Source organism: Glossina fuscipes, unplaced genomic scaffold (genome assembly GCF_014805625.2).
Source record: "Glossina fuscipes isolate IAEA_lab_2018 unplaced genomic scaffold, Yale_Gfus_2 61, whole genome shotgun sequence".
NCBI classification, from domain to species: domain Eukaryota; kingdom Metazoa; phylum Arthropoda; class Insecta; order Diptera; family Glossinidae; genus Glossina; species Glossina fuscipes.
In genome coordinates, this window is record NW_023998433.1 from 5,008,330 (window position 1) to 5,022,803 (window position 14,474).

Sequence of the window (14,474 nt, forward strand, 5' to 3'; positions counted from 1 at the left end):
TCAAAGAATCCTACAGCGAAGACCTATAAATATAAGACAAAGTTTGCTTATATATTACATTTTAAATTTTTGACAGAGGCAACCATATTTTCGCTAGCACTAATGTTGAATTGGGAGCACTGTTTTTATTTTATGACTCGACGCCATCTTACATATTTCTCTTTCTTTCCGGTTTAGCAATCATGGTAAGTGTTTTAAGCTCCTTGATTAACTGAAATTTTTATAAGCGGGTGAGAATGATTGTAAATTCTTCCTAAGTTGCTTTGATTTATTATATGTGTAAGTAAGAAAGATAAATGGAACTGCACATTGTCTTGAAATATGGCTTTGATTGCTAACATTTACGGTGGAAACGTGTTTATTGCTTGCTGCCTCGAAAAATAGGGTAGAAGGAAAAATAGTTCTTTCAAATTTTAGGCTCTGGTGAACAATGTTAATAATAAATGATTCTTTGTCTGATTCCAGCCTTTCCAAAGATTTGTACAAACTGGACGCATCGCTAAATGCTCGGCTGGCCCATTGAAGGGACGACTTGTTGCCATTGTCGATGTAGTTGATCAAAATAGGGTGAGTGGTTAAACCTATTAACAATTCAATTCCCGCGAAAAGGTGTGAAAAAACCTAGGAAGTGCCAGTAGATGCATAACTAGAGTTATGTGAAAAATGCATTTGCTTACTACTAGGATAAATATAAGAATTCTTAGTAGGATACACAAAAAATCATCAAATCCTAGATTAATACTTGTAAAAGCAGCTTAAAAAAATATTTAACTTTAATTTTCGCAGGTCCTTGTTGACGGGCCCCTAACTGGAGTACCACGTCAAGAATGTAGGCTAAACAATCTTCACTTAACGAAATATAGGATAAAATTCCCCTATACTGCTCCTACACGCATTGTACGCAAGGCGTGGCAAGAAAGTGATTTGAAGAGCCAATGGAAAGTAAGCTCCTGGTCGCAAAAAGCACAAAACATTTGCAAGGTAAGATCTCGTAACAATTAATCGAAACCATCGCGTCGAAAGTGATGATAATGGAAGTTCTTGATAGGAATTGCCGGCTGATACATATATGAAGCGCATTTTCTCTACTGACCATATTTTTTTATGATCAATAAATTGTAGGTGGTATTCTTGCTCACAGTTTTTAATTTTTTTTATTTTCAGCGATCTCAACTTAATGATTTTGATCGATTTAAGTTGCGTTATGCAAAACGTCAACGAAACAAGCTGTTGACAATTGCGTTCAATGCATTAAAGAAACGAACTAAGGCAGATGGTAGCGTTCGTAAACTTAAGAAGGATAAGCGCGAGGCCATACGTCAATTGAAGTCGCAAGGTGTAAAAAAACCTATTCTAAAAAAATGAGTTATGAAATTAAAACACAAAAATAAATGACGTTAAATTTTAAGAAGAAACTCTTTGGCAGTGTGTCTATATATTAAGTTAACTCCAAACAGCTGAATTATGTCATGTTCAATGGCACTTTCTTTTCAGATGTAAAAAATTGATTTGCTAGCTATCAATTTTTCTCTCTCACTTTGGAAGTGTTTATTTTTTAAATAAATTGTACACAGTTGTCGAGGACATTTTATGTCAAAAAAGAAATAGGAATAATCTTTAAGATAACTTCTTATTCAGACCTTTAGCATAGTAACCAACTTAAAAGATTGATCCGGATGGTAATCAATGTTTCCTTTTATCTTCCGATGAAGGCATTGTATCGAATGTTTGATCACCACCATATACAACTCGCCAGTTATTGGGATGATTATACGCTAGAAATATTGGCAAATGGAGAAACATAGTTAAATGATCCTCTTTAATTGTTGCTGAGACCTTAATCCAATCTCGAAGCCAGGAAATCATTTCTTCCTTAGGCAAGTTACTTGGATTGAGGCCACGTATAAGACAGGCGTTGCGAAGGGCTTTCTCATTCATATTATGGACATCCCCTTCTCGACATATGGCTTGATCCATATAATGAAGCAGAAAAGCATGCTCATATAAACTATGACGTTTAAATATCCCTCTTGAAGCTTGGTGCATTTTTACAAGCATCCTCTGGGAAAGATTTCAGTTGTAGCAGCATCAAAAGTAATAAATAAAATTTGCTTACGATATGCTTTCGATTTAAGGAAACGAGGTTATATGGCGGTTCAGTAAAGATAGATTTGACGTCCATTAACTGTTCTACGGTGGGATGTGTTCCGCTACCCACTTGACCAAGGATGATTGACAATTCTTTATGTTTTGGATGTTTTTCTATATATCTCAATTTCTCTTGCAGGCATCGAAATACGGGAAGATAATATGTAAGACGATTATGAAATTCCATGTGCTGAAATTCCAGCTTTTGCCGATAATTCCAAAAATGTGATGTTAGGAGTACGCGCGGATACATAAAACTGAAAAGAAATCTAATGTAATACAGATGGATTTGGATGGTTTGAAAAGGACTTACGCCAAAGGAAAAACTGCGTAGCCTACCATGGGTAGGGCTGAAAATATAAGAGTGGGCGCCATTTTGAACATATCCCTCGGCATTTGCATATATAATTCCAATTCTTGGCGGTTCAATGACTTTATACCTTTAAAATTTACTATACGAGTTATTTTCAAATAACGTTTCATGTCCGCAAAGAATTCTTTAACACCTTCAAAAAACACGCGATACACTTTCATAGCTGAGGGAAAATTCTTTTCCAATAATTTATCGTAACCCCTAACATAATCGAAATAACGGGTAAAGACGTAACCACGAACATTATCACTCACTTTAGATGCCCCGCGAATTTTGGTCACATTGTCTAAAGAAGATTTTAATGGAAGTTCCATCTCCTTTTCCGTGGTACTCAAACTTTTGATTGCATGTTTCTCAAAACCCGGCTTAAGCATACGTTTTGGTGATTCCGCTTTGGGTTCCATAGCTGATGGAATTCGCGGGGGATTTGTTAGTCCAGGAATCTGTTTTTCGGTTTCGGCATATTTACTTTAGGTAGAGAAAGGAACTAAGCAGTTAACACGCTTCCAACAGGCAGAAATGTTTAACATTGATTTACCTCGAGGTTGCGTGCAGCCACAACGCGTTCCCTAAACAGCTGCGTCTTAACGTATTCTCATGATGAGCGTTTAAGGGCACACGCGTAAGACGCAACACCACAATCATTATTTAGGGCTACTTATGGAGCCACCGCAAAATTGAAATAATTTGCAGACTATATGTTTTTGCAAAACTCTTTTACGATAATCAAATAAAAAATTGCAGTAACAAAAATACGAGTCGAAAAAAAATTACAACACAACTCTTAATAATTTACGTAAACGAAACAAAATCTATCCAAATCAAAATGATTTGTAGAGTTGCCAGCAATCGGTGCGAGCGATATCAGTATATTACGTTATTTTATATTTCCATTTAAAAAATTCTTTTACTTCGACTTTATTCAAACGTGTGTGAAAAGAAAAGGTTTTTTCGACCAAATAATAAATTTATTTTACAACATTTAAGTAATAATTTTTTCAGTAACACTTTTGCAAAACTATTTAGAAAAATTTTTGGGGTTTTTTTGCATATATCGCTTGCGTATAACGCACAATGGAAATGGATAATAGACTTACTTATTATAGCTGTTGCACTTTGAGCCAAGACGATCGTTCTTTTAAACGAGTAAATTTTATTTATTAAATATAAGTGAATCAAAATCTCATACCTATAAACTTGTTGTGGAAGAGTGTACATTTTTATCGCAAAGGGCCAGTAGTGACTATCATTAAAGCAAACCAAAAGAGAAAATTTTTTAGGGGTTTACATATATTTTTCTCGTTTTCTAACTTCAAATGGTATTTATTGAGAAAAATTTGTACAATATTTATTAATAAAAATATTTTCCAGTATTTTCTACAACTTTTTCCTATTTTTCTGGCAACTTGGCGATACGGTATCGTGATTTGGCAGCGATCCAATCATCGACTCATTTTCCCACTTTTTGAACATTTCGAAACCGCGTTCCAGCCACGCCGTGGTACATCTCCCTGAACAGGTGGTAATCAAAACGCTCCACGTCTGGTGAGTATGCCGAGTGCGGCAGAACTCTCCATACGAGCTGCAAGAGGGTATTCTCGATAAGTCTTGCAACGTGTAGCCAAGCGTTGTCATGTAAGAGGGTGACTTTGCGTTTGTTAACCTCTATTGCAAAAATGTTGCAAAAAAGACCAATTCAATTTAATTTGTCCATTTGACGTCGTTAAACATTTATCGAAACAGTCTCATTCGGCTTTTGCAGCTTGTAATACACTACATCTTACTGATCCCACTATATGCCCAGCAAAACTGTCGATGTGGATGGCTCTCCTGGACTAACCATCGACTACAGCGCTTGGGATTATTGTAGTAGAGTCCACTTTTCATCAGTCACATTACGACTTAGAAAACTCTTCTTTTTTGCCTAGAGACCAATTTCATCGCGATGTTAAAACGGTTTCAAATGGCATTTTCAGTCAATTCTTGTGGTGGCCACTTTCGCTTCGTTCGGATCTTTTCCATCACATGTAAACGCCTACAAACAGTTAATTCATCAACTACTAAACTGTTCGAAAGACCTTCGAGAGAGACAGCTGGGTTTTCGGCCAATAAATTTTGCAATTCATTGTTTTTGGACCTTTTTACTTCACCAGACCAAAACTGACAATTGGAAATGATATAGCAATATCACCATAATGTTCCAAAAGTATTTGAAGGGGGTTCGGCAGCAGATTTCTTCAAATCAAATAACAAATGTAATAAACGACGAAAATGCAATTATGAGTGTTCTATACACACTGAACAACTCAATAATATTAAATCGAAAACTATGATTTTATGTAGAGAAATGTCAATAACATCGAATTTAATCGTTATGCACATTGATACTTTGCCAATTGACGTCGCTGATCAAATCCATGCAACCATCTATTAGAATGGAAGTATTACAATATCTACCCTACTTGCCGCGTCACGCTCTCTCAAATTAATTTTTATGGACGACAAAGCAGTAGAAAAGCGAAATAGCAAGAAGACAGTGTAATGTGGTTAATATGAGTAATGTATGTATACAGCAGGCTGGTTAAAAAGTGCCAGAAAATCCAACAAACGATACTGTTTTCCTTTATTTATTTATTTTTTTTTGTAAATCGTTACCTTGCTTATCTTTGAAAATAAGAATAAGAAGTGTTGCTCTAATTTATCATGTAAACAAATTTCTATTGTTATGTAATTAATACTTTGGTATTCTCTATAGATGGCCGATTAATTTGAATTGCTGTGATGGATACATCGACATTGCTGTTTGCAAATGTTCTTTAGTTGGCCTCCTTTTAAACCTTTCAAACGTTTCCATTCCTTCACTTAACAAAACTGATATTAATCGATCTTTGTAATTAATAAGTTGTTGCATATTTTACATTACTGCCTGATAAATGGAAATATAAACAAGAGATCTTTTCTTAACAAAAGTACTTAATTGCAAAAATGTTCGTGAATACTAGAACTGAAATATAATGAGTAAATAGAGCCGAATGAACTTAACGGTAGAGTAGGAAACTACATTTGCAATTTAAAATTTACGTACAGTACAAGTTTTTTGTGCTGTATTTCACCAACTTGTGTATGTTAATGAACCGGTGCAAAACTGACATGAAACATGCGCGATGCGTTTATTTTTTCTGAAATTTTCGGTATAGTAACTTAGAGAATGATGATGTCATTCAGTGTATGTCAAAGAGTAAAGAGGTGCCTATCATTTACGTTGTTTGCTTTTTTTTAAGTGGATTGAGTTGGAAAAAATGCAACTGAAACTACGAAAATATTTAACTTGGATTGAGGTAGAAATGTAGTAAGCTACGAAACAGTTACAAAGTGCAAAATTTCTACCAAAAATTGTTTGCCTAGAAAACAATGAAATTTGTATACATGTGTCCATTCCTCTGCAGTAAAATCGAGTCAGAAAGTGATCTTCAACTTGGGCTCTGGATTATTGTCCAAATTTGGCTGCTTGTGTTTACCACTGGTGCATATTCATGTAGTGATGTTTAGCAGATTTGCGACTCTGCAAATATGAAGATGCGCGAAAATTTAATCGAACCTCGACTTTGGAACCAAACAAATTTTTATGAAAATAAATTTCTATGAAAAATTTCCGTGAAGGCATCTGTAAACTATCCGGTGAGCGGCTAAAGACCGTAAATAGGTAAATTGCATGCTTGGATTGTTAAGTTTTGTAACAAGCATATGTTAAACATAGTTGGACTATACGATAAAAATTAAAGAATTTATTTACTCATCTGGTGTGCTGTGCTTCGAAATGTCATGGCGATGTAGAATAAACTTTGTAGTGTTAGGTTTTTTATGTTCGTTCTGCGACCATTCATGTTAAGGGGACTAAAATCGAATAAAAAATTAATTTTTATGGTTCAATTTGTTGAACTTCGGCGTCGCGGTTAGTGAAGTCGTTTAAAAATATTCCCATATGTAATTATTCATATATCTGGTTATGTGAAATTTAATGTCTTATCAATTATTGAGCGGAATTTTTACTGTACTTTTTTACACTTCCTTACCTTTTTAGCCACTAATGAATATTAGCGATATTTAGAAAAGTCGTTTCCGATTTTTTTTGAACATAATAAAGAAAATGTGACTGCATTTGTTCATGTGTGTGTTCATTTTACAAAACTACATGTTTTGTCGTCGCCTTAATTTTTGCTAAAGTTGATCATTTTCGTCGTGATGGTAGTGCAAAAACGTTGAATATTATTTGAAAGGAGAATACTCGTTTTTTTTTCAAAAATGTTTAACTTGCTGGTAACGGGTTAAATGAATGTGCGGCATTAAGCGCCTGCGTCATGCAGCAGGTCTTTCTTCATTAAACGTAATCGAAAATCTTAGTTCCGTAGACAAATAGCTCACTTAATATTCAGTTTAACTTCAGACGTACAATACCAAATAACGTTTTCGCAGAATCTGTTTCAATTTTAAACGTTTTATTTATAGTGTAGATTTAAAACTACAAGAAAGCAAAAAAACGCAAAGTATCTTTACATATTTATTCATATTCAATTAAGTATGTATGCAGTTTGTGTGAAAACTATCTTTACTAACAATGCTTTGACATTGGCGAACATTTAGCTATCAACAACAACAATTAAACAATCAAACAACATCAAAGTGCGTAATTTTACTGAATGTATTGAAAGTGAAGGGATTTTTGTTTATTTCTTTTCTTTATGTACGTTTAACAATTATGGTTAGCATTGAAAAGGTGAAAATGTAAAACTAAAAATATTAACTTAAAAAAACCTTGAAAATGTTTAAAATAACATACCTTCGAATTTGTACGTACATATGTATACAAAATGAAAATGAAAGCAACAGCAACAACAATACAAAATGTATGTATACGCTATACGTTAAGGTTTTCACACATTATATTGACATGTGAATTTGTTCACATATTTAAACGAATGGGTAGACATGCATGTAAAAAAAATTTGCTTAATGGGTTGGCTACTGGTTAAAAGTATCATTACGATCAACATCATCGTCTTCCTCATCTTTATTTACGTGGGTTGTGACATTGGCACCACGTGAAATTACTAATTTAAACTATAAAATTTTATATAAATTCTTATAATTAGTACAGTCAATGCGTATGTTTATATTGGACTGTGGCAGTTTATTATATATTTAAACTAGCCCACACACTCGCGCCCATGCAAACTTGTTTGTGTAAACACAAATATATATAGTTTTGATGAACACTTATGATAGTAGGTTTTTAAACACGTCTTACTGCTTCAGTATTAAACACTCGAGGCAACTGTTGAAAAAACTATGCTTTCTTATACAAACATATTATTCTCATTTATTTGTATTTAGAAATGTGAACGAAAACGATTTATTTAAAGAAAAGTGTATCTAGACATAGATGTATATACAGATGAAATCTGATTCGTGTTAATTCATGGCATTTACATTGTCAAATATTTTGATTTTCATTCATCGCTTTTCTGTTACAACTTTATATTTGTTGTTTATGTTTGTGCGTATGTATATGCATGCTGGATTTCATTTATACCTAATTAAGATATCACACAGGCTACATATAAGTACTGCTGTTGATCTCTCTCTTTACTTAACTAAGAACAAACAAAAAAAACAATAAATAGAAAAATCAATTCGTTTAGTGGAACAAAATATTCGCAATCAGCGAGATGCGTTCATCTATTCATATGTATATGTACTCCGAACTTTAAAATATTTTAGTTTGTATGTATCTAGAATAATGTTTCTGTTTTCTTTTCTTCTTTTTTTATCGAATCAATTATAAGAAATCACCTCCTTTTTTCTTTCGTTTACACGCACAGGTACATGTTACTTTATATAACTAAATGAACATTTATATAAATTTCTATATATCATATAAATAAATAAATAATGTACGTGTATATATATTGACCGTTGAGATATATATCATTCCAACAAAAACGTATTAGTTTTCTTTATGTTTATATTCTTTACTGGCTCATCTCACACAAATGTATTTACATATCCATTCATACAAACACAAAAATTTCTATATATACATAAGTAAACTAAATTACTGAGTTTTGTACAGAATGGAATTTACGGTATGTAAGTTGTTCTGGTTGGTAGGTTAGTAATGTATTGACTTTGCTTTTGCTTTGCTTGTGGTAAAGAAAACGTTTTCTATATACGTGAGCATATGTATTGATGTGTGGACACAAATTCAAAAACAAACGATCATATTTTAAAGAGAACAATTAAAAATTTTTTCGTCATCTAATGCGAGTATATAACTAAATAACATTTTATATTGTTGCACCATAAGTCTTGTAAATTGATCTAACCCCTATCTGTAGTTGAGAGGAATATAATGTGAGTTCATAGGTAACGTGATGAGGGAGGAACACGGTTGACAACGTTCACTTATCTATGTTCGTTTGTTAATAATGGTTACAACTTCAGAATAATAACTTCTTCTGTTTTACTTTCGTTAGACAAAATTCAAAACTCATCTAACTCGATTTAAATGATCGTCCACAAATATCACGAAAATTGAATTGGTCAGTTAGTAGTGTTTTCGTTACTCGAGTTTCGTTTTCACATGGAAATTTCCGAAAGGTGTAGATTGTCGTGAAAGACACCAATAGAAAGCATAATATATGATAAAAACACATCCAATGTAAAAATCTAAGTCCATCTGGCGCCTGAATTAAGGTATTAAGGTATTACCATATGGAAGAACAAACAAGGTTAGTACTCAATTGTTAAGTTTCTTTGATGATGATACGCTAATGTATATGCTCACTAGATTTTCAGTATTTTCTTGGTTGCTCTTATTGCGTCAGAGAAAAGAGACTAAAATCATTGTTAAAACGGTATAAGTGCGTTTTAAAGCACCCATGAACACCTACCTGAAAATTTATCTGATCATGATTATTTTTTACTGCACAAGGCTGATCATAGAAGAGTTCTTTTATATTCGCTACAAACCACTAATTGGCTGATTTTTAGCGCGAAAGATCTCACGACTTTCATTAATTGTGCGCTGCGCCACTTGTGGTATAGGGTATATTAAGTTTGTGCGAATGTATTAAACGCTCAGAGGGCATTAAGTTGGACTTTTTATACCCAAGGATTCTTAACTGATCCTAGATTTTCTGTTCGGATGTCTGCCGATCCGTTTAATGTCCTTCCACGTGTTTTTGTGTGCAACCTCCAGGTTGCAATTTTGTTGATATTCTGACGAATATGTTTTAAGTTTGAATATTATTGAAAATGAATTAGATCAGACTATCTGTGTGACCACTCCTCATATAACATCTTAATTGAAAGAAGTCGTTATATGGAAAAATATTACAATTTTCAAAAATTTTTAACAAAAATTTATAAGCAAGAATATTTCGGTTTATCAAATTAATGCCAGAAATTTGGTTCACTTAGAGCAATTTCGCACCCTTCATTATTAACAAGAAAATGAATGAATAATTTTGTTAATCGAAAAGGTTTAAGGTGTTTATTAATCGGTTTTGCCTAAATAGTTTGTTTTTACATTTTTAAATTAATCAAATCAACGCAAAGTTAATGTAGCGATGAATGATGTGATCTAAAATGTCTGAATATATTTAAGGGGTAATACTACCGAAATTTTTCAGACAGTCTATTTTTTTTTTGTTAGCCTAATTACCCTATAAATAGTCACGAATAATATAAAAAGATCAATGGTCAAGAAGTATACTTTTGCGAACATAATTGTGTTGTACTGTACTTGAAATATGAAAAAAAAAATGGTAAAAGGAGATTTGTTTAGACTGTTGCAGCAGTGTATCGTTTAAGAAAAATGGCGTAACAGTTTTGTAAATATAGAGTATCTTCCAAAACCTAGCTGGTATTATTCTATGCAATCTAATAACATCATCAGAAGCACATTTTCTCTATGTTTTTTGAATGTACGACATATCAAGTCGAGTACATTTGAAGGCACTTTAACAAATTTTTAAAATATAACGTCTAAACCTCTTTTTATGCTAAAACGTACGAATAACGTATAAGCTGATCTCTGCTTGAAAGATCTAGCATTTTCATAGAATCCGTTGATGTAAAGAATCATCCGTAAAATGTCAGAGTATTTTTACTTATTTCTTTATTTTTAAAAATTTTCGATTAAATGCTCGAAATTCTTTTTTTACTACATTTTTACATCTATCACAAGCGGAGTATTAAATTTTTGGAATATATTTAGCACACTGAAATGTGCATCGCTTCAAATATATATATTTTTGATCGGCGCAAAGGTCAGTATCGATTTAATTACGCAAGCCTGTTCGTCACGATCGACTACTCAAAACTTTAGCAAAAACAAAAAAATTTGTGGATTACTTTTCCTTTTTTATGTTCAAAAATTAGTAATATCGTCCATAAAAAGCTTTAAGATTTTCTTTTATTTAGTGACTTTCCTATCTGAATGTATCGTCCTTAGGCTTTATGCAATAGTATCATTTACTTCGAGAAATGTACAAAACATAGCTTTTGAGTTCCCTGAATAGTTTATGCGAGTTCTTTGCAAAAAAATTGCATTTTCGGTAAGTGTGATTAATTGTACCTAATTCCAAGAACAGTGGTATGATATGTGATGAACGATGTGTGCGCTGCGATACACAAAAATCAAATAAGGATGATTTAGAGAGTTGCTTCATTCAAATGAATCCATCGTCAATGGACACTACCAACAGTAACTGACACTATTCAACTGATACATTAAAAAAATATATGCAATATGCCAAAAGTCATGATATCCCAATTTTCCGTCATGATGACGTTCGGCCTCATGTGGTCAAACTCACTTGGAAACCGTTAGCTATACCAACTTAAAATGTCTTACCATCTACGCTAATATCAGTGGTCACTCTCTTCTTTTGATTAACATCAACTTCGATCGGTGCCTTATTGTTTATTCGAGCAAGTGTAAAAGCTATGTTTGTAAATCCTCTCTGTCTGTCTGAGAATAGAGCTATTGACTTTATTAATTTTTTTTGGCGCTACTCTGAAGTACCACTTGAAAAGAATTGGTGGTTGTAGAGCCGGACGCACGTGTCATTTCTGACCTAGCTTGATGGGAGGTTCTAAGTTTTTGTCTCACGTTCACTCCACAGACGTTTACATCTAAAAGAAATACACGTTCTTTACCCTTAAAAAAATAAATGGATGAACAAAACCTGCTAACGAATGGGCAGGCCGTCAGCCCTTGGCGCGTCTGTACCCTACCCTACCTACGATCTCTTTCGGTCCATAATTTGTAATCAGGGACACCGAAGTTGGGTACAATGATCACGCTAATCTATTTTCCTCTCATATAAGAAGAACAGCACTTTACCACATTTTTCTATTTTCCCTTTTTGTTTAATACGTTTCACTTTTAATAGTAATATAAAAAAGCAACATATTTGTGTTTTTAGATTAAATTAACAAAAACGGGTTAACTAATTTGTAAGAAAAAGTATAGGTGTGTTTACATTATAATTAGATTACATGAATTAAATCAATTATATACGTACGTATCTTCTTATATATATATATATATATATATATATTTAATAACCTTGTGTGCCGATGGTTTGCTACTACTGATGAGGAATATATTGTGCAGCCGATTACGTATCAATATCTGGATCTCCAAATTGCTGTTGTTTGTATATTCATTTTTATATGATTACGGCCTCTTGTATATAAATAGACCAATTATAGTGCAACTGTATTGTAATTGTTCGTCTGCAACTGTTGATTTAATAGTTTTATTATTTTTCTTTTTATTGTAATAAGGACAAGTGTATAAGCTGCGTTTATTGTACATTATGTGCGTGTGCCTTAACCTAACCCACAGGTACTACGCACTACGCACTACATACGCCACTATTTCCATATAAATTTGTCGTGTGTATAAATTTTTAGCTTTCTCTTAGACCATTTGTTCTTTTTTTTATGTAACTTTCAAATGTTGTGTTGTGAAATTTGTAATAATTTTTGTATAGTTGATTTTGTATGAATTTGAAATAATTTACATGTTTGTATATACGATTAACCATAGAAAAGTTTGCATATGCGCATCTACATTTTTTAACTTCAATCAAATTAATTTTTATACAGTAAGAGTTATCATCATAACTAATAATTTATTGTTTATTAGAAATACTGCATAATAAAAAATACTTTTTCTACTTGTATACGGCGTCAAGCTCTTCTCATTTCTTTGCAAATTTCGCACACCTCATATGGACATGTAATTTTTTTTTTTACCCTCAAATCCGTATATGTATAAATATATTTCATAATATTGTAATACTAAATTTGAAATATTTATTCCGTACGAAAATTTTTTCTTTATACGTCTTCATTTTCATCTTTTTCTTTTCTTCAAAATACTTTTGTTACGCAGAATGCCAAGAAGAAAAAACCCCATAGTCAGAGTCAGTGAAATCAGTTGCAGTTCTCTCTTTTTCTCTTCTTTTCCTTTTCAGACCAAAACAAAAAAAAATCCCCTGAATGTTAATGTTAATCATTTCTCAACGAGTGAGATTAACAATCTTATCTACTCCAATGTTGTATTTATAGCAAATCTTAGAAGATACACCCGACACGATTTCTAATTTTGTGGTGATAACCAAAAAATGTGTCTCCTAGAGAGTATTCCAATTGGGATTTCTGCGCGATATTCATGTTCTGCCTAAGGCATACGAGAAGTAATCCCTAGTGGTGTACAATGGCTTGAATAAAATATGTTGTGCTATTGCTTTACTATGTACGCTCAATTTTCCTAAAAATTTAACAAACACTTCTGCATACAGTCAACAAATTTTTAATTTTGCATTTAAAGGTTCGCCGACTGACAAAAAAAATAACTAAATATATACATGGAGTCAAATGTCCTAAGTAAGCCAGAAATGAGAATTAAAAATTGTTTTTTTTTTGTGCTTATTCCTTACGGTGAATAAAAAATAGTTAAAAAATAAGTAAAAACATTATAATCGGGCGAAGCCACCAATTAAATATTGTACACCACTTCGTCTAACACAGACAATCATTCGCATTTGGACAAATATATCAGAAATTGTAGATTATTTTCATGGAAAAGTACACTCTTTATAAAATTATAGCAAACTTAATTTACTTTTTAAAGATTTGATTGTGTTTTTTCACTTTTCTTCGTCTGAAAAAACTACAAATTATACTTTAGAGTCATCGAAAGGTTTACTTTTCATTAGAGCTCATATAGACGGTAGGACCTAAGAAATAGACCTAAGTTATGCAACTTTCTTATGATCAAGTTTTATGCCTAATTGTTAATCTGCACCATTTCTCATCAAAAAATGTGTAAAATTATACTATTTTGTCATAGAGCTTGCTATTCCTATTGTTTAGATGATCTAGCTTATTTGTGTGTTAAATTGGTATTATAGACTAATTTTCAAATCATCAAAAATTCAAATATTAAGAATTAGACCGTTTTTAAGGGCTTATTTAAGGGCTTATTTTTCATGAAAATCCAAATATGCGGTATTGTTCAAAAAATAGGCTTACTTAATTTAAATTTGATACAGTTAAATTTTATATCAAATCTTCATCATTGCATATGAAGATTTAGTTTAGATAAGAAACTTTATAGGGGCCAAGCAACTTAAATATTTCGCAACAATCGAGTATTCCGAAATGCTATTAATTAGTGATTTTTGTTGGGAAATTTTGAAAATCGTAATAGAAAGATCTTTTTAAAGTAAGGTGTTTCATGAGAAACAATGGCAAAAGTAGTCCAAACTTATCCATTTTTAACGGCTTTCGTTTTTGGGACAAAAATCGTTAGTGTACCAAGTTTCATCAATATATTAGTTTGGGGAAAAAGAAATCCATTATTTTTATATGAACT

General features: G+C 32.4%; 3 protein-coding genes across 4 annotated transcripts in view; 2 read left to right on the forward strand and 1 right to left on the reverse strand.

Moving 5' to 3' along the window:
* Window positions 1-150: 150 nt before the first annotated feature.
* Window positions 151-1,367, forward strand: LOC119637968 (60S ribosomal protein L14). The gene is made up of 4 exons (XM_038034451.1): window positions 151-185; window positions 466-567; window positions 787-981; window positions 1,165-1,367. Exons 1-4 carry the CDS (start codon window positions 183-185, stop codon window positions 1,363-1,365), a joined length of 501 nt encoding a protein of 166 aa, XP_037890379.1. The 5' UTR covers window positions 151-182; the 3' UTR covers window positions 1,366-1,367.
* A 218-nt stretch (window positions 1,368-1,585) lies between these two features.
* Window positions 1,586-3,357, reverse strand: LOC119637967 (LETM1 domain-containing protein 1). Its single transcript, XM_038034450.1, has 4 exons — window positions 3,060-3,357; window positions 2,462-2,989; window positions 2,117-2,405; window positions 1,586-2,061 (listed from the first exon to the last, which is right to left on the reverse strand). Exons 1-4 carry the CDS (start codon window positions 3,164-3,166, stop codon window positions 1,684-1,686), a joined length of 1,302 nt encoding a protein of 433 aa, XP_037890378.1. The 5' UTR covers window positions 3,167-3,357; the 3' UTR covers window positions 1,586-1,683.
* A 2,165-nt stretch (window positions 3,358-5,522) lies between these two features.
* Window positions 5,523-14,474, forward strand: part of LOC119637813 — a 23,824-nt gene continuing 14,872 nt past the window's right edge. The window contains exon 1 of one of the 2 annotated variants that reach the window (XM_038034145.1): window positions 5,523-6,224. Coding sequence is in view for 1 of the 2 variants with exons in the window: in XM_038034147.1 (XP_037890075.1) it covers window positions 7,396-7,425 (30 nt within the window). In the remaining variant the exon portion in view is untranslated. Of the gene's footprint in view, window positions 6,225-7,392; window positions 7,426-14,474 lie in introns of those variants that run through there. The other variant, XM_038034147.1, reaches the window with a different exon arrangement.